The sequence below is a fragment of the Myxine glutinosa genome, chromosome 1 (genome assembly GCF_964187855.1).
Source record: "Myxine glutinosa chromosome 1, kmMyxGlut1.1, whole genome shotgun sequence".
Lineage (NCBI taxonomy): Eukaryota > Metazoa > Chordata > Myxini > Myxiniformes > Myxinidae > Myxine > Myxine glutinosa.
The window spans coordinates 103654182-103680790 of record NC_136261.1 but is presented as its reverse complement, the minus strand read 5'-3'; the positions used below and the strand labels follow the sequence as shown (position 1 = coordinate 103680790).

The 26609-nt window shown below is 45.6% G+C and overlaps 1 protein-coding gene across 1 annotated transcript in view; it reads left to right on the top strand.

Annotated features, from left to right (window-relative positions):
- VPS36 (vacuolar protein sorting 36 homolog) overlaps positions 1 to 26609 on the top strand; it is a 58242-nt gene that overhangs the window by 2301 nt on the left and 29332 nt on the right. The window contains exons 2-5 of the mRNA XM_068097592.2: positions 115 to 183; positions 3863 to 3936; positions 4616 to 4733; positions 10354 to 10443. Coding sequence (XP_067953693.1) covers positions 115 to 183; positions 3863 to 3936; positions 4616 to 4733; positions 10354 to 10443 — 351 coding nt within the window. The remainder of the gene's footprint in view (positions 1 to 114; positions 184 to 3862; positions 3937 to 4615; positions 4734 to 10353; positions 10444 to 26609) is intronic.

The following is a 26609-nucleotide window of genomic DNA, read 5'->3' as shown; positions in this document are numbered from 1 at the left end:
ATGAGTTTGCCTTTATTTTCTGGTAATGTCGAATTCGTCTTTGATGTGTAAATACTGCACCTTGCTTAATGTATCGTGCTGAGATCTGATGTGAATTGCTTCTTTTTGTTGCAGTCGGGATTTGATTCTGGCATCCTCATCCTCACCACCCATCGGCTGATTTGGAGAGATAGCAAAAACATGGTAATGTGATTTAGTGCATTTAATGCATTTTCATGCTTTCAAATGCTTTTCATTTCCTCCGCCATTGAGGGTGCACGGAGGTTATGTTTTCACCCCTGTCTGTCTGTCTGTCTGTCTGTCTCTGTGAACAGGATATTTCAAAAAGTTGTGGACGGATTCGGAAGAAATTTGGTGGAGAGGTTGGATGTGTGACAAGGATGAAATGATTAGATTTTGGTGAAGCTCCGGATGTGGATCTGGATACTATAATTTTTAAGTGATTCTTCTATTGATCGATAGGGCTAAACACGATATACGTAGCATGATATCTCAAAATGTCGTGGACGGATTCAGACAAAACCTAGTGGACTAGTTGGGTGTGTAACAAGGACGAATTGATTTGATTTTGGTGAAGATCCGAATCCGGATCTCGGTACTAGAATTTAAAAAAATTTAACAAGTGACTTCACCATGGAGAAATGGGACCAAAAACTATATATAGAGCATGATATCTCAAAAAGTTGCGGATGGATTATGATAAAACGTGGCGGATGAGTTGGTTATATGACAAGAACAAGCTGATTCGATTTTGGTTCAGGTCAGCAGATCCGGCCTATCAGTGGAATACAAAACGTAAACTGTTAAGCCTGGTGGAGGTATGCACTCTACCGGGTGCCGTTCTAGTCATTTATGTGATTGCAGCTTTGGTCCTTTTATAATTGTCTTCTGTAAAACTGATAGATAGGGCTAAAAATTGTGTTACCCTTGTTTCAATCTTACTATTTGTGGGAGGGAACTAACCAGTGATTGTCCCTGTGATTAGGGTTGCACTATTGCTAAGTTGGTAATTAATCGTTACTAAGAGAATACTGTCGTTGGTTTACCCAATGAGGTGAGAAAGATTGTTTGGGTTTAGTACGTGATAATAAGCAGGTCATACAGCTAAGTTATGCAGATGATTGTTTTGTGTATTATGGATTTTGTTTCTCACTAAAGCGACTACAGACACTTTTATCACAGATTTCTGAAAAGGAAATTTAAAATATCTTAGGCCTCAGTCACACTGGATCGTACGTTTTCTGGATCGTGCGATTGGTGGCAATTTGGCCGAGGTACGACCAATCGTCAATGTTTGCTACGATGTCCATTTGCGATCGCATACTGTGATTGCTCTTAGGATTGGTGGTAGGTCATCGTACGATTGGTGGTACGCGTAGTCATGCGATCACCAACGATTGGAGAAGATCGATCGCAAGATCAATCGTAGGTAATCGTGCGACTAGTGGTGGCGATCAGCGACCGATCGTATGATCAATCGTGGCGACCTGCGACCGCTCGTACGATCGATCGTGGCGACCTGCGTCCGCTCGCAAGATCGATCGCAGCCAGTCGTGAGTTCGATTCCCGACGCAGCTATAAAATGTCATAAATGTGTTTACGATCCCTCAGATGGACGTCAAACGGACGTCCCGTCTGCCGACGTTCGTTTGTGGACGTTAAAGACCCCAAGGTGTCCTTCGCGAAGAGTAGGCGAGCTATCGCAGGCAACCTCAACAAATTACAACTCCTTGCCCTGACTAGTGGAACGTCAGGCCTGGCCAACCGGTTCGTGACAAACTCAGACCAAGCTTCCCCCGGCCGGACCCCTCAAGAAAGGTGGGCTAATGAAGAAGAAGTCACAGGAAGAAGATCGTGTTGAAGAATAGAATGACATGCTGCATTAAATATTTATTTATATCGTGTTAAAGTTAAAGGATTCTGATGTACAGTCCCATACTCCATACTGTATGACAAAGACTCCGTCCTACCGAAACAGTTTCTTGACAATCGTCACACTGTACTGGTGGTTTGCCATTGCATTCCCAGAAGTATTTCGGACAGGAATTTGTACTTTATTCAGGATGCCGGTGATGGCTCGCCTACTCTTCGTGAAGGACACCGTGGCGTGGGGTCTACCAACTAACGCCAGCAGACGGGATTCCCGTTTAACGTCGATCCTGGAAATGATGATTCACACTGCCTATGGATCACCACGATGCCACTTTATAGCTTGGTTGGGATTCGAACCCAGGGTAGACAGCTTGGAGCCGAGTTTGTGTACCTGCCAGCCCTTGTTTAAGAATTAAGCGATTTAAATCAAAACATCGGACCGAATTTACTAAAGTCGTTTAGCGAGCGTCTTGTCAACACAGTCTAACCCTTAAACACTGACAAAAACATTGTTGTACACGCACAGCAAAACACACGCCTAACACACGCGAATGGTATAAAATAATATAATATAATATAATAATATAATATTATAGTATAATGGTCCAAATATACTGGTCTGCGAGCTAAAGACTGGTGGTACCACCAATCGTAAGGTCGTGCAACCAGTCGGGACAGGTCATGACTGGTCGCACTACCGATCGTGAGGTCGTACGACAGGTGGCACCACCAATCGTCAGGTGGCAGGAGCAGTAGCACGACCAATCGTGCGACTACTTGACCCGCGATCATGCACGACTGGTGATGCGGCCATGCGTGACTGGTGGTATGACCATGTAAGACCTGTCTGCGACCTCTTACGATGATTTGGAATCGCAGGTCAGAAGTTTTGAACATGACCATCGATCTTGCTGCGAATGATTTTGCTCTGGCGATCACCCACGACCTCTGCGACCAGTCGCGCGCTCTTTCTACGATTTGCCCGCGATTCCAACATTTTTCGGTCGCAGCTAGGTCGTAACCTGGTCGCAGGCCCGGTGTGACTGGGGCCTTAGACTACATATTATTTGTGTGAAATGAAGACGTAGTCAAGCTTATACTTTGACCAAAATTCTTAACTACATGCACTGCACATCCTATATAACCTAATGGATCATGTGTAGATAACGGTGCTTTTCAAGTTCGTAGATACTCCAGTTTATTAGGTTTTCCTGGAGCACCTGTTCATTGCTTCCCTTTATCCCCACAGTCTTGATACATCATTATCGGCAATCCCTTAAGGTTGACGATTAGCTCTTCGAGGGTAATGTTTGGGGGTTATTGATGAGTCCGTTGGTGGCAGTGAAGGCTGATCCTTGAGCCGCAGACTCTTTGACAGATGCCGCAGGTGGTCGTTAATTAAGGGAAGAGTTGGACCGTGATTTCCGTGCTCTCATTCCCTTTCGTTTTGTTTCTGCCATTTTTGAGCTTCCAGGGCAAGGTGAGTTTCCTCAAAGTAGTGTATGTCTTCTCTCACAAGACAGCCATGTGGACCTGTGTTGGTTTTGCTCTTTCTAGTTCACGGTGTCAATGTCACGCTTCTTAAAGTTCGCTTAGAGGGTGTCATCAATGTAGTGCTTCACCTCACCCAACCCCCTCTTCCCATCCCCTTCCAATCATGACTTTTAACAGAATCCTTTCATTTCTGTGGGGTTTTCCATTGTTTGTACAGATTTTTGGTGAGATTGTTTGAAAGCTACATTTTTTTCTTTCTTCTTTTACTTTCCTCATTGTGAATTGTAATTGTTATCATGTTTTTAAAGTTAACTCTTGACACAAATGCCTTTTCAATCGTAAAAAAAACTATTTTTTGTCTTTGCAAATAATTCTAACAACTATTTTGCCAAAAATGTGATATGAAATCATCAATTTAAATTTTGCATTTCTCTTGACTTTTGGTGTATTTGTAACTTATTTATTATGTTTATCTTTATTTGTATTTTTGTTCCAGGAATGTGTTTTGAGTCTACCTCTGCGTTTAATAAAGTTGATTGATGAAGAACAACCTTCAATATTCAGCAACAGGTATTTTTACCTCCGCCACCGAAGGTAGATGGAGGCGATGCTTTCACACTTGTCTGTTTGTCTGTTGCCTGTCTGTCTGTGAATAGGATGTCTCAAAACGTTGTGGACGGATTCGGGCAAAATTTGGTGGAGAGCTTTGTTATGTGACATGGACAAAATGATTGGAGTTTGGTGACGATCCGGATTCGGATCTGGGTCTGAGAATTTTAAAAGTGATTCTTCACCATTGAGAGACATGGCAAAGAACGATATATAGCACGATATCTCAATCAGTTGTGGACGGATTCGGACGAAACTTGGTGGACAGTGTGGGTGTGTGACCGTACGTTTTCTTCAGCTTGAGTAGGATCTTGTGGTTCTTTTTGTGTGAGCAAGAGAGTTGTGCATCTTCTTGTGAATTATGTGTATGTACTCTATAGTTAAAACACTTAACACCCAACATTTTTCTTATGCCATTGACTTTATTTTGTTGTTTAAAATCATACTTGTCGACACTGATTGTTATTTATCTTGATAAATGATTGTTATTGGAAAGTCTTGAAAGTGGGTTCATATTTCTGATATTTGGATTATGCGAACTAAAAGGCCAGAGATACATGCCACAACTTGCTCTCTTAAATTTTCTTCGACCCTCCTCCTTCTAACATCAACATCATGCCCTCTTGTTGTACCCTCACAGTAGTCCAAAAATTGTCCTCCATCTGGAAAAAGCATTGCCAGAGCGGATTCCAGGCCCCCTTGCTACAAGCCAATATGACTACATCCGCCTGTCCTTCCGCGAGTATGGGAATGCTCCGGTATGTCTAATATCAAAAGCATAATTATGCAAGCATAATTTACACATAAGCTGGCAAGGCTGCCGAGAGGTGCGCACACTCACCTCTGAGCTGTTTCGGCTGGGTTCAAATCTCGCCTCTGCTATAAAGTATCATGCCGTCGTTTTCATAGGCAGGGCGATTCATCAATGAGTTTGCTGTCCCTCGGGTTGATGTTAAACTGGTCCCGTCTGCCAGCATTGATGATGATGATGATGATGATGATGATGATGATGATGATGATGATGATGATGATGATTGATTGATTATTATTATTATTATTATTATTATTATTATTATTATATTCCAAATAATATGAAACATCTTCGAGTGTAGGACCCTAGCATTTTGAAGATATAAATCACACTAAAATACGCAATTTGGTGTCTGTCTGTCTGACAATTTTTGACTGCGATACATTCGGTTGTTACTTATCCAATCTCAACCAAACTTAACAGGAGGACTAAGGGTCACATGAAGGTTGTAGCGAATTAATTCGCCCCCTCCCCTCCCCAAGGTTGTTTTCTCCACCAAAGGGGTTTTCCCCGCCAATGGGGATGCGTGTTGAGGTGTATATCTATGTTAAGATAGCTTGAATGTGACGTTTTTCCAAGGACGCTTCTAATAACAAAAACATTGTATTAATGTTATTACAAAACAATATTAATACTAATAATGTCCCACCTCCCCAAGGGGTGTTTCCTCCTTGAACAAACGCCGTGTTAATGTTTATAAATAGCTTATCATGCCATTTTCGTGTGGGAACCAGCCCCGACCAGAAATTAAAATATTATAAACTACAAACACATGTGATTACCTTTTTAAACAGTCGCTAATGCTGTTTAACACTAAACTGAAAGAAGTTTGGAGGAATCCCGATATCGTGAGGCAAATTTTACTTACGGAACTGAGCTAAAATCTACTGTAATCTATATACCCCACAAGGGTTAATACCATGACCCTTCCTGCCGCTAACGTGGTGTTTTTTGTGGCGGCCTTTTGAAACAGTCGCTACTGCTGTTTCCTTAATATGAAAGGGAGGAAGCCTGGGGTGTATTCAATTACCAAGCACCTAGCTTGCGCTTGCCAAGCCATCCATTCCTTATCAACAGTTTTGAATGGAGTGCTTGCTCGAATGTTTAAGAAACTTGGTAACTGAACACATCCCTCCTTTTCTCTCACCACCCTCCCCCCCCCCCAATCCCTCCCCCAATGTTCTTGAGGCCTGACCGTAGATATACTGTAATCTATATATCCCAGCGAGGAATGACCTTTCCTGCCGCCCCCGTGGGGAACGGGTGTACTAGTACAAATAAAAGTGAAAGATGACATTTTCATGCAACATGCAAGATGACATCTTTTAAAGACAAATACATGTGCATAGATTGCAGCAAGATGGCTCATTTGATGCTATTATTGCATCATTTTGAAGCACACTTTCAATATTCTTGTCAGCATGACAATTGTAGCTCAAAACAGGTGCATCAGCCGTGCTATTCACATGCATTGATTTAAACACATGAGCAGCAGATTGTAGTTTTCTGCGAATGAGACGATTGTGTTTAATCAGCCAATGATCGTGGGTCTTGTTCGTGCTTACGTGGGTTTAGTGGGTATTGCTTGTTCCAGCAAACTTATATATCACGTGACAATGTGGAATGGCAATGACATGATAGCTCAGAGGTAGCAGACTCGATTTTCAGCTGTGTGTTCTCGGTTCAATTCCCAGCCTGACTATAAACTGTAATGCTGGTGCCCTCACAGGCAGGGTGGTGAATCAAGTGCACCATTCTTCGGAAGGATGTTGTCGCATTCCTCAACTGCAAGAATTTGTTATTAGGCCTCAAGCTGACACCGTGTATCGTTCAATCCCGTTCCGAGGTCAGAGAGACTAAAAAATAATCACTGGTAATCTGAGTACGTGCCGAGTTGTAGCACATACAAAAAGTTTAACTAACAGATCCTGTCAGTTTGAAAGTTTTCCACGCGTTTATGTCGCACTACTTTGTCTTGCATCGAAGGCACTAATTTTGAATCTAGGCCTATCAGAACACTTGCTTGGGTCACATGACATACAAAATGGTGGCGCCCATGTCGCGCTGAATGTTTAGTCATGGCCTCGGGAAAATCGCGTTTAAAGTGCTTCATGCACTTTGAACACGTCGTGAATGACATAACTTCGCCGTTTACGCCTCTTAGATGGAGTAAATATCGTGAATGCCTGCAGACGTGGCTGAAATTGGACGGTGAGTGTCACAATCTTGCCAACAGACACCAGCATCTGGTCAATGTCGAGTTCACCAACACCTCCACGAGTCTATGATACACCTCCACGAGTCTATGATACACCTCCACGAGTCTAGGATCTACCTCCACGAGTCTATGATACACCTCCACGAGTCTAGGATCTACCTCCACGAGTCTAGGATCTACCTCCACGAGTCTAGGATCTACCTCCACGAGTCTACGATACACCTCCACGAGTCTACGATACACCTCCACGAGTCTACGATACACCTCCACGAGTCTACGATACACCTCCACGAGTCTACGATACACTTCCACGAGTCTATTGAACACCTCAACGAGTCTACGATACACCTCCACGAGTCTACGATACACCTCCACGAGTCTACGATACACCTCCACGAGTCTACGATACACCTCCACGAGTCTACGATACACCTCCACGAGTCTATGATACACCTCCACGAGTCTAGGATCTACCTCCACGAGTCTATGATACACCTCCACGAGTCTACGATACACCTCCACGAGTCTACGATACACCTCCACGAGTCTATGATACACCGCCACGAGTCTAGGATCTACCTCCACGGGTCTAGGATCTACCTCCACGGGTCTAGGATCTACTTCCACGAGTCTACGATACACCTCCATGAGTCTACGATACACCTCCACGAGTCTAGGATCTACCTCCACAAGTCTAGGATCTACCTCCACGGGTCTATGATCTACTTTCACGAGTCTAGGATCTACCTCCACGAGTCTAGGATCTACCTCCACGGGTCTAGGATCTACCTCCACAAGTCTAGGATCTACCTCCACGAGTCTAGGATCTACCTCCATGAGTCTAGGATACACCTCCACGAGTCTAGAATCTACCTCCACGAGTCTAGGATCTACCTCCACGAGTCTAGGATCTACCTCCACGAGTCTAGGATCTACCTCCACGAGTCTAGGATCTACCTCCACGAGTCTAGGATCTACCTCCACGAGTCTAGGATCTACCTACACTGCTAATTATACCCCAAGTTATTGTGCAGGGTGGGACAAAACGAGCTCTGTTGTACAATGTCTGCATCGGTGGGTGATATTGGATATGCGTCCGCCTGCGTTCGATGTCAACCCACTGTTTACGTTTGATCTCGATTAAAGGTCACATGACAGAGGTAAAACCTCAGATGTTTCAAACTCGAGTTATGATCTGCAAAAATATTTTCAACGGGCACATGTCCTGTTACACCCAAAAATTTAATCTGTCCATCTTTGCACAGCAGGCCATTGTGGTGTCAAATTTGGTTGTTGTTGTATCACTTCGGACAGTTCTCTCGAACAAGCCCGTGACACAAAGACAGCGGATCGATCTCCCAGAAACGACCCAGAGATCCCCCACATCGAGGATGGTGTGACCCACCTTCACGAAGTCAGGGCCACGTCAGAATTGGAGAAAGAGAGAAACAGGGACAAGAGGGAAAGGGACGGTCCACGGGGACCCATCGGCACTCTGACCCTAATAAAGTGCTGACCTGACGAATCCGGGCAGCAGGACAGAATGGGGAAGATTTTGCCCCAGAATTGCATTGGGGGGAGGAGGGGGAAGGGTTCGACCGAGCCCGTCCACAAGTTGTGGAAACCAAGATTTTAAATTAAAGGTCACATGACCATGGTCCCTTTGACCTTTTCAACCCAAAATCGAACCAGTTCATCTTTGCATTACAGTTCATACCAATTTTGTTATCATACCAATTATTACAGTTCATACCAATAAGCCAATCCCATAAGCGGTTATTCTGGAAACGAAAGTCTGGTACGGACCGACAACCGGACGGACAACCGTCCTGCGGAGGCATAAAAACGTGCACTGTATACTAATTTTAATAATAAAATACTCACGATCACCTTGCTGTTCTCCCTGAGCTAAATAATTGCTGATTAATTCTACCTGAGATTTTTCAAGTATATTGCTTGATCTTGTGCGTTATTCTGTCTGTTTGTCTGCCTGTCTGTTTTTCTGTTTGTCTGTCTGTCTGGGGCCTCCAGGTCACAATTTTCAACCGATCTTCACGAAATTTCACCAAATGGTAGAGTTGATCATAAGCAAGAAGCTTATTGTTTTTGGGATCAAAAGGTCAATAGGTCAACGACTCAACATAGGCCAAAGTTCACCAACTTTGTCGAATTTCTAAAATCCTCAATTTTCATCCGATTGCCTTGAAATTTTAAGAAGATTTGTGCTACTTGAGCCCGTGGACATTCAGAATTTTCGCATACATCGAAGCCTGTATCTTTGCGTATTGACACGACGGTGAATAAACTATCATGCGATTTACTTCAGGTGTGTGCCTTACTGCCTTATTATTATCTATGGATTGATACTTATTGTATCGATGGATTATCATGTATTCATCGGATTCATACCGCCGACCATAATACCAAGCTTCGCTAGTCTACATTCACTATGCTATCCCTGGTCATCATGCAGTCCCCATATGCATCTGGAGGCATTTTTAGTGTCGCCCCCTTCATCCGTTGTTTTCCAGACAACCACGAAACGTCGTCAATAAGCAGTATCCCTTCCATATGCCAAGCTTACCCATTTTCGAGAGGATATCTCTGATGGTTTCGAAAATATTTTGGGTTAATTTCGGAGAAATTCATTGAATTTTACAGTACGTACGTACGACAAAAGTAAATTTTTTACATTTCCGCTGCATGATGCGCACGTAAGTAAGAGCCTTCAAAACTGACATGGCCACAGAACCATAGGAGGTCTGTGCCTAGCATAAATTCCTAGGCTGAATTATATGTACTGACGGAGATACCACGCCGCAAAGTCGGCACCGGAGCTAAAAATCCTCCTTTTTGACTCTACATGACCTAGTTTGACGTGGTCGTTCACGGAAACTGGCAGGATTTCAGAGTTAAACTTTTAACACAAGGTCAGGCATGTTATGTACAATAAAAAAATGCATAGAAATCGTAGTCCCACGAGTTCGGAACGAAACTCTTTTTTTTGGCACTATTTCAGGCCTCAGCTTGCAGCCTATATTGGACATTAAAGATCCTTCACTACCTTCCAAAGGAGTACACCATCTTGTGGCAATACCCTGGCCACATTCTAAATCCCTACCCTAATCATTCCATGAATATCAGACCTGACCAGCAGGCTTGTGAAAAGCTGTTTTAATCCCACACACTCTTTGAGCTACCCAGCCTGATGATGACGTTGGAGCATCAGTTTAAAGTTTGCATTGCACAGTGGGGGAGAGTAAAATGTGAAGCATTGTTGATGCTGCGTCTATCAATGTCGGGATACATATGAACTGCATTCCACCCTTGCGTGATGACCCTACTGCAGTTCTTTCGACATCTGAGTGAAGAGTTGGAGAATCGTCGTTGGGAGGCCGTTTCAACTCCGAGTCCCAGCACGAGCCTCAAGGGTTGCCAAGTAAGCGATCGCCAAATAGAATCTAACTTTAACGTCGTCATTTTCATGTTTATGAGGGGTGTTCAAAAGGTTCTGGGGATGGAGTATTCATTGATACCCCCGAGCGACGTTTTTATCACCCATTCTAAACTTGCATGTATGCTTGTTTATATGCCTTTATTTTCATTAATCTGACATTGTTTTTGAGTATAATCCAGATGTTTTGGTGCATCATACAATTATGGACCCTACCAAAATCAAGCATCAAGGTGTCATCAAAGTTTTATGCAGAGGAGGTGCAGCTCCAAAGAAACCCATAACCGGTGGCCACGCATCGCGATGTGTCACCCTCATATTCTACAGTAGACACATGGGCAGATCACTTTAAGGGTAGATGCGAGTCCTTTCAAGGTGAATCCAGCTCTGGGTGGCTGGTCGATGCAACAACCAACCCACAAACTCTTTCCCAGGTCGAAGCATTAATCATGGAGGATTGCCACGTTGAGGTCACTGAAATATACACAGGGATCCTGAAAGCAAACGGGAATCCATGCAATGGAAGCACATGGGATCTCCATCATCCAATAAATTTCTTGCTCTACTCTGAGCTGGCAAGGTCATGGCTTCTGAGCTACCAAGGGAATCCTGCTGAATATGACAATCGCAGGAGAATACAGCGTGTTTCAAAAGTCCAGAATCATGGGAAATATTTATCTTTTTTCCAGATTTAATGCCACTTGACTTTTTCCTTTGGGGACAGCTGAAATCAGTGGTTTGCACAATGAGATCACGACTGTTGAAGATATAAATAATTAAATCAGAAACTAATGTGCTAAAATTGATGTGTCAATGTTACGAAACGTTCAAATAAACCTACATACAAGAATTGATGTGTTTGCATGCCAGTGGCTCGCAATTTTAGCAATTATTATAATAAGATTGTAAAATAAATATCCCTATGATTCTGGACTTTTGAAATACCCTATATTATGTCACCCTCATGCAAAAATTGCATCAGGCTGTTAAAGACGAGCACTAGGGAATGTTGACAAAGGCTTCCTCATCCTTCATGACAACATGCCGATGCTGCACAGACCACCATTCATAACTGTGCCTCTACATGGCCGTTGCTTTGCCAATGATGAGGCTCAAGGAGCAATCTGAACACTTCCATTTTGCTGGCAGAGTCGGTTTGAATGAATATTGTAACAAGTGCATTAAATTCACGGGTCGCAAAATTAGAAAAATAAAAAAAAGTCGTCGTGTCTTGGACTATTCGGAACAGCTAGTAAATGACTTGTATTTAAGAAAAAAGGTGATCTCAAGGTGTTTTTGCCTTGTCTGCATAAATTGATAATTTGGAGATAAGCTGAACTTGTATTTGTTTGGGATAATTGGCAGTTGTTGACTGATTATTCGCCGACTCTGCTGAGGAAAGAGCACTAAAACTCCTCCAGGCAGAATTGTCCTTGGTTCAATATGAAAATATATTTGGTGGCGGATTTTAACCTCATGTGTTAAATTACATTTGGGGACTGAACATAAAAAGTGCTATTGTTCTACAATACCAAGAAAGAAATACCAAGAAATAAAAGCTGACCTTCTGTACTCTTGCCCCATATTAATATTTTGATCTCAACTTCAAATTTATTGAGTATATATACAGTGCATTCAGAAAGTATTCAGACCCCTTCACTTTTTTCACATTTTGTTATGTTGCAGCCTCATGCTGAAATAGTTTTAATTCATTTTTTCCCTCATCAATCTACACTCAATACCCCATAATGACAAAGAGAAAACAGGATTTTAGAAAGTTTTGCAAATTTCTTAAAAAGAAAAAACTGAAATATCACATTGACATAAGTAATCAGACCCTTAAATCAGTACATAGTTGAAGCACCTTTGGCAGCAATTACAGCCTCGAGTCTTCTTGGGTATGACGTGACAAGCTTTGCACACCTGGATTTGGGGATTTTCTGCCATTCTTCTCTGCAGATCCTTTCAAGCTCTGTCAGGTTGGATGGGGACCGTCGGTGGACTGCCATTTTCAGGTCTCTCCAGAGTTATTTGATTCGGTTCAAGTCTGGGCTCTGGCTCTGGCTGGGCCACTCAAGGACCTTCACAGAGTTGTCACGAAGCCACTCCCACGTTTTCTTGTCTGTATGCTTTGGGTCATTGTCCTGTTGGAAGGTGAACCTTCGGCCCAGTCTGAGGTCCTGAGCGCTCTGTTTCAGGTTTTCATGAAGGATATCTCTGTACTTTGCTCCGTTCATTGTTCCCTCAACCCTGACCAGTCCCCCAGTCCCTGCTGCTGAAAAACATCCCCACAGCATGATGATGCTACCACCATGCTTCACCGTTGGGATGGTATTGGGCAGGTGATGAGCGGTGCCTGGTTTCCTCCAGACATGACGCTTAGAATTGAGGCCAAACAGTTCAATCTTGGTTTCATCAGACCACAGAATCTTGTTTCTCACAGTCTGAGAGTCCTTTAGGTACTTTTTTGCAAACTCCAAGCGGGCTTTCATGTGTCTTTCACTGAGGAGAGGCTTTCGTCTGCCCACTCTGCTATAAAGCCCAGATGGGTGGAGTGTTGCAGTGATGGTTGTCCTTCTGGAAGTTTCTCCCATCTCCACACAGGATCTCTGGAGCTCAGCCAGAGTGACCATCGGGTTCTTGGTCACCTCTCTTACCAAGGCTCTTCTCCCCCGATTGCTCAGTTTGGCCGGGCGGCCAGCTCTAGGGAGAGTCCTGGTTGTTCCAAACTTCTTCCATTTAAGAATTATGGAGGCGACTGTGCTCTTGGGAACCTTCAATGCAGCAGAAATTGTTTTGTAGGCTTCCCCAGATCTGTGCCTCGACACAATCCTGTCTCTGAGCTCTGCAGGCAGTTCCTTCGACCTCATGGCTTGGTTTTTGCTCTGATATGCATTGTCAGCTGTGAGACCTCATAGAGACAGGTGTGTGCCTTTCCAAATCATGTCCAATCAATTGAATTTACCACAGGTGGACTCCAATCAAGATGTAGAAACATCTCCAAGATGATCAAGATAAATGGGACGCACCTGAGCTAAATTTCAAGTGTCATAGCAAAGGGCCTGAATATTTAGGGAAATGTGATATTTCAGTTTTTTCTTTTTAATAAATTTGCAAAACTTTCTAAAATCCTGTTTTCTCTTCGTCATTATGGGGTATTGAGTGTAGATTGATGAGGGAAAAAATGAATTTAAACGATTTCAGCATCAGGCTGCAACCTAACAAAATGTGAAAAAAGTGAATGGGTCTGAATACTTTCTGAATGCACTGTATATATACTGTCATCCCTCGCTATATCGCTTCACTTTTCGCGGCTTCGGTACATCGCGGGTTTTTCTCGCTAGTATAATATGTAAAATTATATATCGGATTTTTCATTATATCGTGGGATTCTGCGGCCTATAGGTATTTTTATTTTTTTAGATTTTAATTATTTTTGCGGTAAAATAAGCATTTTCTAGCCTAAATAATTAATAATAATATAAACAAAAATATAACACATTAATTAAAACCTATATTAAAAGAATATTACAGTAAATCGAAATAAAATACGCATTATAAATGAGTAGACAAAGAATCGCGCGTATGGAAAACCAAGCTTGGGTTGCTTGCGCTAGTTTGCCCAGATGATTTCGTTATATAGGGGGTTATAAGCCTGAACAAGTTTTTAATATGGATGAGACAGCCTTATTTTGGAAACGGATGCCGTCTCGCACTTTCATCATGATCGAGGAAGCCAGAGCCCCTGGATTTAAGGCCCACAAAGATCGGGTGACTTTAGTAATGTGTGGGAATGCTGCGGGCTTTATGATAAAGCCTGGTCTTATTTATAAGTCCAAAAACCCAAGGATCTTCAAAAACAAAAATAAGAACCTGCTGCCAGTGTATTGGATGCGCACAACCAGAAGTCCTGGATTACGAAACTCTTCACATCGGATTGGTTCCACCAGTGCTTCATTCCCGAGGTCAAGCTTTATCTCGAAGAAAAAGGACTCGAGTTCAAAGTGCTGTTGCTCATGGATAATGCAGGAGGTCACGCGCTCGACCTGTCGTATGATGGCGTACAAATAGAGTTCTTACCGCCAAACACCACATCGCTGATACAGCCCATGGATCAAGGCGTCATTCGCGCATTTAAGGCACTTTATACACGAAACAGCCTGCAGCACCTGGTCGAGGCTATGGACTCGGACGAAAACTTCTCGCTGAAGGCGTACTGGCGTGAGTACACCATTGCAACGTGTCTGCAAAATATTCAGATGGCCATAAAGGAGATGAAGACAGAAACTTTGAATGCCTGCTGGAAAATATTGTGGCCAGAAGTAGTCCACGATTACGTGTACAAGGGTTTCTCTCCTGACGAAGTCCACCACTCTGCAGTAGATAAGGCAGTGAAGCTGGCAAAATTACTGGGAGGAGATGGCTTCAACGATATGACTCCCGATGACGTTGAGGAGCTGCTCGAGACCCACTCAGATCCGTTAACGGACGAAGACCTGGCGGAGATGACAAAGTCAGCAAGTGAGGAAGAAGAAGAGGAAGAAGAGGGTCCAGGGGATGAAGAAGAAGAAGGCCTATCACTGGAACGCCTCGCAACCCTAGTGAGAATGGCAAAAGAACTTAAGGAAAGGGCTGAAGAATGGGACCCCCAGATGATTCGTTCGTTGAAGTTCAGAAATGTAATCAACGGAGGCATTGAAGTCTATAAAAACCTCCTCGCCCAGAAGAAAAGGCAGCGCCAGCAACTGCCCATCACTGTTCCTCACCCGAAAAAAGAAAGAAGACACGCCTACATCTTCAGCACGAAAAGAAGTTCCGGACGACGACGAAGATACTGCACCACCTGACAAGGCGCCTGCTGAAGTGGCGCCTTCAGAAGAGCTGTAATGCTCTTCTTTGCTGTGCAGTACAGTAAAAACTATTATTGATATACTTACCCAGTATCTATAACAGTATTTTCAAATATACTGTACAGCTATATATACACGTACAAATATTTTTCTAATACGTAAGGATGGGTCTCAAAAGTGTGTTTAAGAGTCTAGAAAGGGTTTATAAGAGCGTGGGAAAGGTTTATAAGAGTATGGGGAGGGTTTTTAAAGGCTTAAAATATATAAAAATAATAAAAGAAATATATGGTTTCTACTTCGCGGATTTTCACCTATCACGGGGGGTTCTGGAACGTAACCCCCGCGATAAACGAGGGATGACTGTATATATATATATATATATATATATATATATATATATATATATATATATATATATATATATATATATATATATATATATATATATATATATATATATATATACAGTCATCCCTCGCTATATCGCGGTTCACTTTTCGCGGCTTCGGTACATCGCGGGTTTTTCTCGCTAGTATATGTAAATTTATATCGCGGATTTTTCGCTATATCGCGGGATTTTGCGGTATAAATGTATTTTTATATACTATTATTTTAAATATTTTTGTGGTAAAATAAGCATTTTCTAGCCTAAAAAATTAAAAAACGTAAAGAAATAAGAAAAATACAGTAATTAAAACATATTACAAGAAATAAAATACTGTACATAGTGTACAGTAGAAGGGTAGACAAAGAGTCGTGCGTATGGAAAACGCAGATGCGGCAGCTTCCACTTGCGCGAGTTACCCACGTAATGGGTAACTGTTATGCTCTTTCTGGCTGTGCAGTACATTCATCATCGTCATCACCTTCATCGTCATCAGTACTGCACAGCTAATTCATCATCATCTTCATCACGCAAGTTGTAGTAATGTATTGAAGAGCCGGGGCTCTTGCTTGATACGGACGAAATGACGGGCAAGACACAAACTCGTCCGAGAAGATATTTATTCTCAAAACCAACTCGGGAACACTGAAAAGCCCGTTTTAATATCGGGCTGCATTATAAAGCACAACCAGGAACCGAAAGCCACGCCTCTCAAGCGTGGCGTGCTTCGGTGGTCACGTGATCAACAGGTGTAGCTGATTATACCCGCAAAGCGCGGCACGCTTTAGCGGTCACGTGACCAGCCACTCTCGCGCCGGGGATCCCCGCCGGTGACGTCACCGGCTGGAGCAAGGAGATTCTGATGCTGGTCTTGCTTGGGGGACCCATGGGTAGCTACAGTATCTTCAATGGTGAGTACCCATTAGAATTTTATATGTTGTTAAAATTACGTATGTTTAAGAGTGTAAAAAGTGTTTAAGAGTATAGGAAGTGTTTATAAGAGTATGGGAAAGGTTAATAAGAGTGTGAGAAAGGTTAATAAGAGTGTGGGAAAGGTTAATAAGAGTGTGGGGAGGGTAATAAAGCTTTAAAATATATATAAATAATAAAATAAAAATATGGTCGCTACTTCGTGGATTTTCGTCTATCGCGGGGGGTTCTGGAACGTAACCCCCGCGATAAACGAGGGATCACTGTATATATATATATATATATATATATATATATATATATATATATATATATATATATATATATATATATATAAATATAAATATAAATATATATATATATATATATATATATATATATATTGTTGCGGATTCGGGGGTCGGCGCTCCCCTTATCAAGGGGGGGTGGGGGGGGGGGGGGTTAATCCCCTTGTCTTTTAAGCTGGCCGTCCCCAAATCCTGGAAATTATGATGCTCCTAGCTCCTCCCAGCTAGGGTGATTCATCAATGAAGTCCCAAATACCTACTTACTAACCCCGACTGCGAGCAGGGAAATAACTCCCACTCGAACCACGGATAAGATGGAATATTGCCGAGCGGTTAGCAATCCGCGATCCGAGCCGTTAACAAGTGACTAAACCCGATCCTGAGCGGTTCCGAAATCGTGCCACAGGTACTCAATTGAAAGAAAAGACGGATGCGATCGGAGTCGGGAAAAACCAAGAAAGAACAGGTGAATTTATTAACAACCAAGAAGAAGAGGAAAGGGAAAGAATGTACAAGAAGAAGAAGAGCAAAAGGACACAGGGCAATCTTATCGATACAGTCTTACTTACAACCCTGGACAAACAGACAGACTCACACGGGATGGTAGTGGTAGGGGAGGAAGGTCCAGGCAGATGGGTCCAGGCAGGTCGACTCCGTCCAGGTTCTGGGTCCGCAGCCGAAGAACTGCAGGCAGCTTCGCGTGTCGTTGGCGTTGACCGGACCTTACATATGCGAGGGGCTGGAATGCCGCGTACGTATAGCGTGCCGAACGCTCTCTCTCTCCCAATCAATCAAGGTCCGTATCAAACGGCAGTTCGTATAAAGCAATGGTTCCCTGCACAGTTCGTTGAAACAAGCGCGCCTCCGCGCTGTCCTCTGGATAACGTGAATCAGACGTCTCCACGCAGTTCCTTCAATAGCAACGGTCCCCTGCGCAGTTCGTGATATTCGAGCTCTTCCCTCGCAGTCCTTGATATTCGAGCTCTCCCCGCGCAGTCCTTGATATTCGAGCTCTCCCCGCGCAGTCCTTGATATTCGAGCTCTCCCCGCGCAGTCCTTGATATTCGAGCTCTCCCCACGCAGTCCTTGATATTCGAGCTCTCCCCGCGCAGTCCTCGCGCTTGCGCTTATATAACGCGCTTTTAAATCAATGCGCGCTTCATAGAGACACGCCCGCCAGTGAGCTCACCTCAGCCCTGGTTGGATAGCGAGGGCTCACCGGCTCCGCCCTTGACGGCTCGTTGACAGGGCCACGCCTCGTTCTTGGTGCTCCGCCTCTTTCTTCTCCAAGCTTGACCGCGTGCGTAATGGCGTTTGGAGCGAGGCAGTGAACGCTGCTGGGCGAGCAGAGGTGCGTAAACCAATTTGGAGAGAGAGACTGGCAAAATGGACGGAATGGGGCCTATCTTATTTAATGAATGCAACGCAGATTCAACTATTGGGAACACAGCCTTATCTGAAACACATACTAAGGAAATAACTGACAGTCCTATGGTGTCCTACGTGTTGCATATGGCCTAACTATGGGTGCGACCTTTGACCTTTTAAATGATGGAATATTTACAAGAAGTGATTATTTATTTACAAAGTGAGGGGCTCTCAAAACCACAACTATATATATATATATATATATATATATATATATATATATATATATATATATATATATATATATATATATATATTGTTGCGGATATGAGATTGGCCTCCATCCATATCCGCTTGTAAATATTCCCCTATTTCCCCAATACTTCCCAACTATCCCCAATCCCCCATTCCCTAGTCCCATTTTCTGTAAACAACACTCTGTAGACCCGACCTTCCCCTATTTCCCCCATTAAATGTCGCATCCAGGTCCACCGCATCTCACGTAGACAACTATAGGACATCTTGCTAGTTATTCTTAGTCTATGTCAGTTAAGGACTCGTTTCCATTAATTCTGACTCTTCGTTGCACCAGAATGTGATTGTATGGCACCGTTAGGAAGTTTAGGACCTCCCAATACCTCCCCGCAGCTCTTCCTCACGGTTCAGCAACAACAACAACAACAACAGCAACAACAACAGCGGCGGCACGGGGAGTGCGCGTCCTCACTCCGGCTTGGTTAGCCGCCATCGAACATGTGCTCCGACGGGGTTACCACGTAGGGGCTCGCTGTCAGCTCCTCGTCAAGGGCGGAGCCCGGTAACCCCCCGCACCCAATAGAAGCGGCGGACCGATTCCATCTGGGGCGGAGCCAACGAGCCGAGGGCGTGTCACTCCCCGCTGAGCATGCGCAGAAAGAGGGAGGTGACGTCAGATGCGCGCTGGACTTGAAGGAAGAGAGACGCCACCTCCGAGCGCTGCAATACCTCCCCGCATCTCTGGACCGGACCGTGTTTGATTCTGCCCCTGAGCCAAGGTGCACCTTGTGCTATCGACTGCCTGTCCTTCCCTGCCATCAATCCCTGTGTAAGTCAGTCTTGTTCCGTTTGTCTGTGGTCTGTCGGGGATAAGATAAGACTGTGTCTAAGTGCCCATCTTTTCTGTGCTTTACCTCTTACCTTGTAATCTACCCCTTTTCTGCATCACCAATTATATCCTCCTCCGGAGGTCTTGAGAACTGTACCCCTTGTGTCGTTTCATTTATCCCAGCCGTTGTGTCCTTTCCATCATTGATTTAGTGTAGCGCGATTCGGGCAACGTTCGAGTGGAATCGGGTGAGTTGGGGGTAATCGGGTAAACTGTGCGAACACGGCGGCCATTCCGCTCGGTCAAGCAACATCTTAAGTCGTGTCCGTAACTATATATATATATATATGTATGTATATATATATATATATATATATATATATATATATATATATATATATATACATACATACATACATACATACATACATACATACATACATACATACATACAGTTACGGATCTCTCCGTCGGCCTTCTTCCCCTTAAGAAGGGGGGATTAGTCCCCTTGTTCGTGACTGACCGACGTGAGTCCTGACGCTGCACAGCTCCCTCCGAAGAGGCAGGGGCGCAACCCCGTTCGCGACCGCGGACAGATGTTAATTGCCGAGCGGTTTAGCAACCGCGGCACGAACTATTAACAAGTAACTAGACCCGATTCTTGTACGTTGGCCAAATCGTGACACAGGTTTTCAATGGGGAAATCACTAAAGCGACCGGACGAGCATGAAGAAGAAGGACAAAGGTAGGAAATACAAATATAATTTATTACCAATATTTACAAGTCAAAAGAAACCAAGGAAGGAGGAAGAATACGAAAATAAAGACAGAAAGGAGTAAGGAGACACAGTGCAAATATTAGCTTACCTATAAACAGTCTTACTTAACCCAGGACAAGACACACAAAACAAACGACAATCAGACTCACACGAATGGGGAATGAAGGCAGGAACGAATGGCGGGAAGGAGAGGAAGGTTCAGCTGGAGCAGAGGAATGGCTGGACGGACGAGGAGGTGGGATCACGAGGCGGGAAGGATCCGGGTGGTTGGGATGATCGCGGCTCGAGTTGGGCAGCCGCCGACTCTCCTCAACCGTCTCTCGTACGGCGACGTTGCTTCGAGGCTGCAACTGCCATCACCGCTCAAAGCTGCCGTGGTCAAAACTGCGAGGGTTCAAGCTCCGATGGTTCAAGCTGCGATCTCTGCCGCATCTGACGTGGGGGCATTGCGTGACGGGTTCTCTGACGCATCTCCCCGTGGGGGCTGATGCAATGGGTTTTATAACCCCACCCTCTTGAGCCATACCCACTCATCCTTGGTTGGTCGGCAAGGGCTGGCTCACTCCTCCTTCCGATGACGAGGGGCGGAGACACGCCTGCAAGGTGGCTCCTCCCCCCTTTTCTCCGAGATTACCTCGTGGCTAATGGAGTCGTGCGGCGAAGAACACAACCCCAAAGCAGCAGCGGCGACCGCCGCCTTGCTGGCAGGTTTTCGGAGGCCATGGGGATATTTCAGGGGATTCTACCTTATTTGAATTCGGTGCAATGGAGTGTCAACTAATGGGCAACAGAGCCTTAAACTCACATAGAATAAAGAAATAACTATTTAAAAGGGTATATGATTGGCTACGTGTATGTATATGGAGTAACTAAGGAGGACGACCTTTGACCTTTACACACCAAACGGAGATATTTACAAGAATTCATTACACTTACGGAGGGTGATATTTACAACAATTACAAATCGGCAACACTGCACCCTCATCCTCCAGGCACGTCCTCGGGCCTATAAAACTTACTTAGTGTGACACGTAGGTGTAATTCCCTCTACAATTAACCTGACCCTGAGTGCTGCAGTTTTAAAACACAAATAAGTATGTCCCCCTGCTGCATTGCACCCTATCTAACTGATTTACGCCCACAGCTAACCGAATTGCGGAATTGTCTTCAAACTAAACATGAACGGTGGGGAGCATTATTTACAGATGACGCTAATTGTATTTACAAAACGAACCCAGGACCTGTGATTGTTGTTTTGGGGGGGGGGGGGGAGACAGCCTGTGCTGCATCGACGCACCAGTACCAACAAAGAGCACCATAAAGCACCAGTCAGTGCACAGTCACCACAGTTCATAATAAAGAAAACAACCCCTGGTGCTGGTCTTCCTCTTCGGCTCCCTCTGCTGGCTATTGTTCTTCTAGATGTTGTCTTCCTTTGTCTTCTTTCTGGCGGCCTATTTGGACATAAAAAGCACAAAACATGTCCACTTTTTATTTATGGCCCACAGGGGCCGACTCGGGGTGGTTCACCTGTATGGCATAGGTGCCATGTTACCAAGGTCCGCCAGCAAGATCTCGGGCCATCATGGCCGGTTCCAGCAGAGGGGCCATGCCCCAACCCGTGGGGTCCATAAGTGGTGCTCAGCCACAGACATGTGGTCCATAAGCGGTGCGTGGATGCAGGCAGCTGGTTGCAAGGATTCGGGCACACAATGGCGGACTCCCGCACGCTCCCCTCGGTGCCCAGAGAGCACAGTCCTCGGGTGGGAGACGGGAACAGAAGACAGGTGAGTGGAGGGGTAAGGTCACAAGGGTACACATCAAAACAGGTAATGCAGAACGAGGTGCGTACGGAGAGCGAAGTGAGAAAGCTCGTCCCTACCATACGCCCCCCACATGTGACCTACACTACCCCCCTTGCCCCTCCCTGTATTTACAAAAACCTACACATTTACAAATTCGTCACGACTGTCTCATCTTCCCTATATTTCCCCTGTACCAAATTCGTCACCACAATCCCTATTTCTAACCAAATTTGCCATCACCCAATTCATCATCAATCCCTCTTAAGGAGGAAGAGATGGAACAACAAAGCACAATGTCTCACCCACGTCATGATGCGTCTCACAATCCAAACATTTGCATAGAAAAATAAAAAACATGGCATGGTGTGGAGTTTCGTCACCTCAGGTGAGTGGATGTAGATGGTGCGAGGAGATCCTTAATCTTAACTATCCTCTAAATGACTTTAATACACTTTACACTACCCGGGGTCTTTTCCCTGCCAATCCATTGGCAATCTTACTCTATACGGTTTTAAGAACCAAATTCCCATTGACCAAACTGTGGTGCTTCCTCAATTTGGGGTCTCACTCCCCCGATTCGACTCCCTGTGCCTTTGCACAATTTCAAGACTGGGTCGTGTGGCTCTCCCAGCAGGTCTACCCACCTGCACACCTCCACCACTGCAGTTGCCTCTGAGCTTACCTGCTCCTTACCCTAACCTATCTAACTGGGGAAGGCCCTCTGGTGCTCTCCCCACTCGGTGCCCTCTCTGGCACTGGGCTACCCGGGTCTGTCCTCTGGATCCTCGGGCCCCATCCACAACTCTACCGGCTCCCAGAGCCCACCTGCGGCCTCACCTGGCCGACATCCTAACAGTGGCAGAGTGCCCATTCAACTACACACACTAACAGGCCACACGCCCAGCCATTTCCACGTCACTAATGCACCCATCCAAACACCATTCTTCCACACGCACCACAGATGCCAATATCCAACCACAATTTACCTGTACCCTCTACCTAACTCTTAAACTACCCTCCCTGGGTATTCGTGATGGGGTCCATCCTCCCCATACACACCTTCGCACCATTCACTCCACTCCACAGTTTCCACCATACTCACTCCACCCCATCCATTCCATACTCCATGTATTCCAGACCATTTATTCCATACAACCATTCTCCATTCACCTGTATTTGCACACCTGTGCCATCACTCTTGGTGCTACCTGCACCCTCCTTCCTCCCAGGACCATTTGGTCAACACAACATACAATCACCATTACTTACTCGTACACTGCTCCATACACTTTCGATTCTCAAAACCATTGCCTCAGGCACCCAGATTTTCCCACGCTCACACACATCTCTCCCGAGCATTGCCTCGCAATGCCTCATATCAATACTCTTACACACACGGCATCATCTGATCTACCTGGTGCCCTGCTAAAACTCGCGCTTCCCCGTCGCCCCTTTAAACTATTGCGCTCCCTCGTTATTATAATCCAGCTACCCTCTCTATGTCCCCACTACCTGTCCAAAGTCGCTACTTAAATCTCCAGTTACCTATGGTCATCTCTAGGTCCCTATACATTATCCAAACCCTCCCTCGACGAGCATTCACTGCCAAACCCCATAAAACTATAGCTCATTTGCCCCCGCCTGTGAGAGATGGCAAAGTTGCCATCCCACCACATCGGGCATCTTCTACTATAAATTTGGCTCATCCAATTCCAGCCAATCAAAAATTTTCCAATCACTGCCAATCCTTCTACCAATCCTTTGCCAATCATAAATTTTGCTTGTCAAATTCACTACGGCTACCACCCTCACACGTCTACTCACTTGAGCCTCTCGGTGCGCCAATTCATTTCCAAAGCCCGGTTTCGCAAAGCCGAGCAATGAATGCGGGTTGTTCGTCTCCCGCGGTTGGATCCGTCCGGCACTCGGTTCAGGGAAGGTTTACTCGGGCCGAGATTCCACGCACCATCTTGGCACGGAGCCGTCCGATGGCCCGATCTCGCCCTGACGGGACGTCTCAACCACAAGGGGTCGCCGTGCCGACCCTTCCTCGAACCGGGCCGCCCGCTCCGCCTAGTGGAGCACGGACGCAACCGTTCGGAGCGAGGCCCGGCGTGGATCCCGCTCGGCGGTTCTTTCGGAACCGCCGTGGTTACGATCCCCGCTGGTTCCCGCCGCACACAAAGCCCGGCACGAACCGCGGGCTCGCTTCGGCTAACCGTCGGTCTAATTGCTAACCCGGTTAACGTCGATGCTTCACCTGCAGGTTCACACGCATACACGACCCCTTTCACACTCACCGAGCTCGGCGCTGCAACGCCGCCCGTACACCCCGCGTACTTCGTTATTGCACTTGTTCTTGTTCCGCTCACAGACTTCGTTACACACCCGACCACCGCACACCTTAGCACACACTCGTCGTTCGCACACCTCACCAACACACCTCTTCGCACCCACTCCTCGGTCACATTCTCTGTGACAACCACGGGTGTGCTCTCCTCCGCACACCCAATCACGTGCTCCAATACCAACTCAAGTGTGCATTCCCACACGCGCTCGACCATTCCAGGTGTGCATCCTTCCATTCCAGGTGTACATCCTCGCTCACCTGCTACAACCAACTCGTGCTCCGTGTCACTCTCACGACTCTCACCACCACACTCGGTCGCGCATTCACCCTTACTCTCGACAGCGCACTCTGTAATCATACACTCCTCTGTTACACACCTTTTTCGTGCATCTTGCGCACACTCTCCCGTTACACCCTCCGTAACACTCACCACAGGTGTGCACTCTTTCGTTACATCCTCTGTAACACTCCCCACTACGCGCTTCCATGTGCCCCCCCGCACACGCGCCACGACCAACTCACTCTCGACAGCACACTCACTCCTCGGCGCGCACTTTTTCCTCACACACCCCATAGTCGGACCTCCTCACACACCTCCTCCTTTACACTTTGTACCTGTCGCACACCTTACCCGCGGCCTCTCACGAACACCCGGGTCTACCCTAACACCCAAGCCGACTGAATCTCCCCTCACACCATATACATTTCCGAGTATATCGCCACTCACCTTGGCACCTCGTCGTCGCTCCTCTTCCGCCACCTGCAAACTCTTTATTTGGTTAGTGAGCACCTCATCATGATTTGAACACAGACCTTGTACATATTCCATCACCTCCTCCTTTATCTCCCTCTGGGTTTCCCTCCATCTCTTCTTAATTTCACTCACCCCCTCTTCCACATCCTCTAATTTTTGCTTAACCTCTTTTATTTCCCGGTGCGCCCCCTCAATTTCTTCCTCGAAGGCCACCTTGGTCGTTTCTATGTGCGTCCTTACTTCCCGTTCTTTCGTCTCCATTACTTCTGTTACCTCGTCCAACCTCTTTGTCAACCCCTCATGTACCATCCGACATTCCCTCTTTGTCGCTATGAGTTCGTTCTTTATCTCCTTCTGCGTCGCCTTTAACCCCCCGATTATTGCAGTGGTCTTTTCCACTTGCTCCACTAATTCCTTTTGTCCCACCGTCAGCTGTTCTACTCCCCGTGTCAGGTCCTCTATGCCCCCCTGTAACCTAGCCGTATTATTCCTCACCTCTTTCTCCATACGCTCCTCACCTCGCTTTACCTCCTCGCGTACCCCCGCAAACTCCTTGCCCACACCTCGTCTGATCTCCTCCCCCATTTCTCCCATCTCTTTGGTAGATGCTGCCCTCATCTGTTCCAAATCATTCCTCTGGGCATCCAATTTAGTTTCTAACCCGATTTTCACCTCCTCTATCTGCTCTCCCATCTGTTTAATTTCCCGGGCAGATTGCTCCCCTATTTCCCTCAATTTGCCTTCCATGGTGTTTTCTAACCCCGTTAGCCCATTCTTCACCTCTTTCATCCCGTTGTCTAACCCCTCAAAGTTATTGTCTAAACCTTCAAATTTATTGTCTAAACCTTCAAATTTATTGTCTAAACCTTCAAATTTATTGTCTAAACCTTCAAATTTATTGCCTAACCCCTCAAATTTATTTCCCATATTACTTAACCCGTCTCTCAATTGCTCACTGGTACCCCTTGCTTCGTCCCTCATTGCTTCCATTTGGCCTCCCAATCGCTCACTATCAGCCCTCATTCCCACAATACAAGTTGGTTTTCCAATCCTACATTCCCCATTTGGATGATTGCCTGTATTTGCGCCATGAGGCCCTGCATGTCAAAGCCCGCTGGTAGCGCGAGCTCGGCTACTGCACCCACGTGCGAGGCGCCATTTTGTACCTTTACAACCCCGTGCGCGAGGGCGCCATCTTGTGCACCTGATACCCCCTCAACCACATCCTCATTTCTCTCCTCCCTCTCCCCCATATACACTTCCCTGGGGTCCTGGGTCGACTCTAACCCTTATATCTCTCCCACCGGCACCCGATCGCCTTGACCATCCATGGCACGATTTTAAATTTAGGATGTTATAAAATAAAATTTTGGGCCACTCGTAATTTGAGCGCACGAAGCGCGCTTCAGGTCCGAATCCGACACTCCTGACACCAATTGTTATGGATCTCTCCGTAGGCCTACTTCCCCTTAAGAAGGGGGGATTAGACCCCTTGTTCGTGACTGACCGACGTGAGTCCTGACGCTGCACAGCTCCCTCCGAAGAGGCAGGGGCGCAAC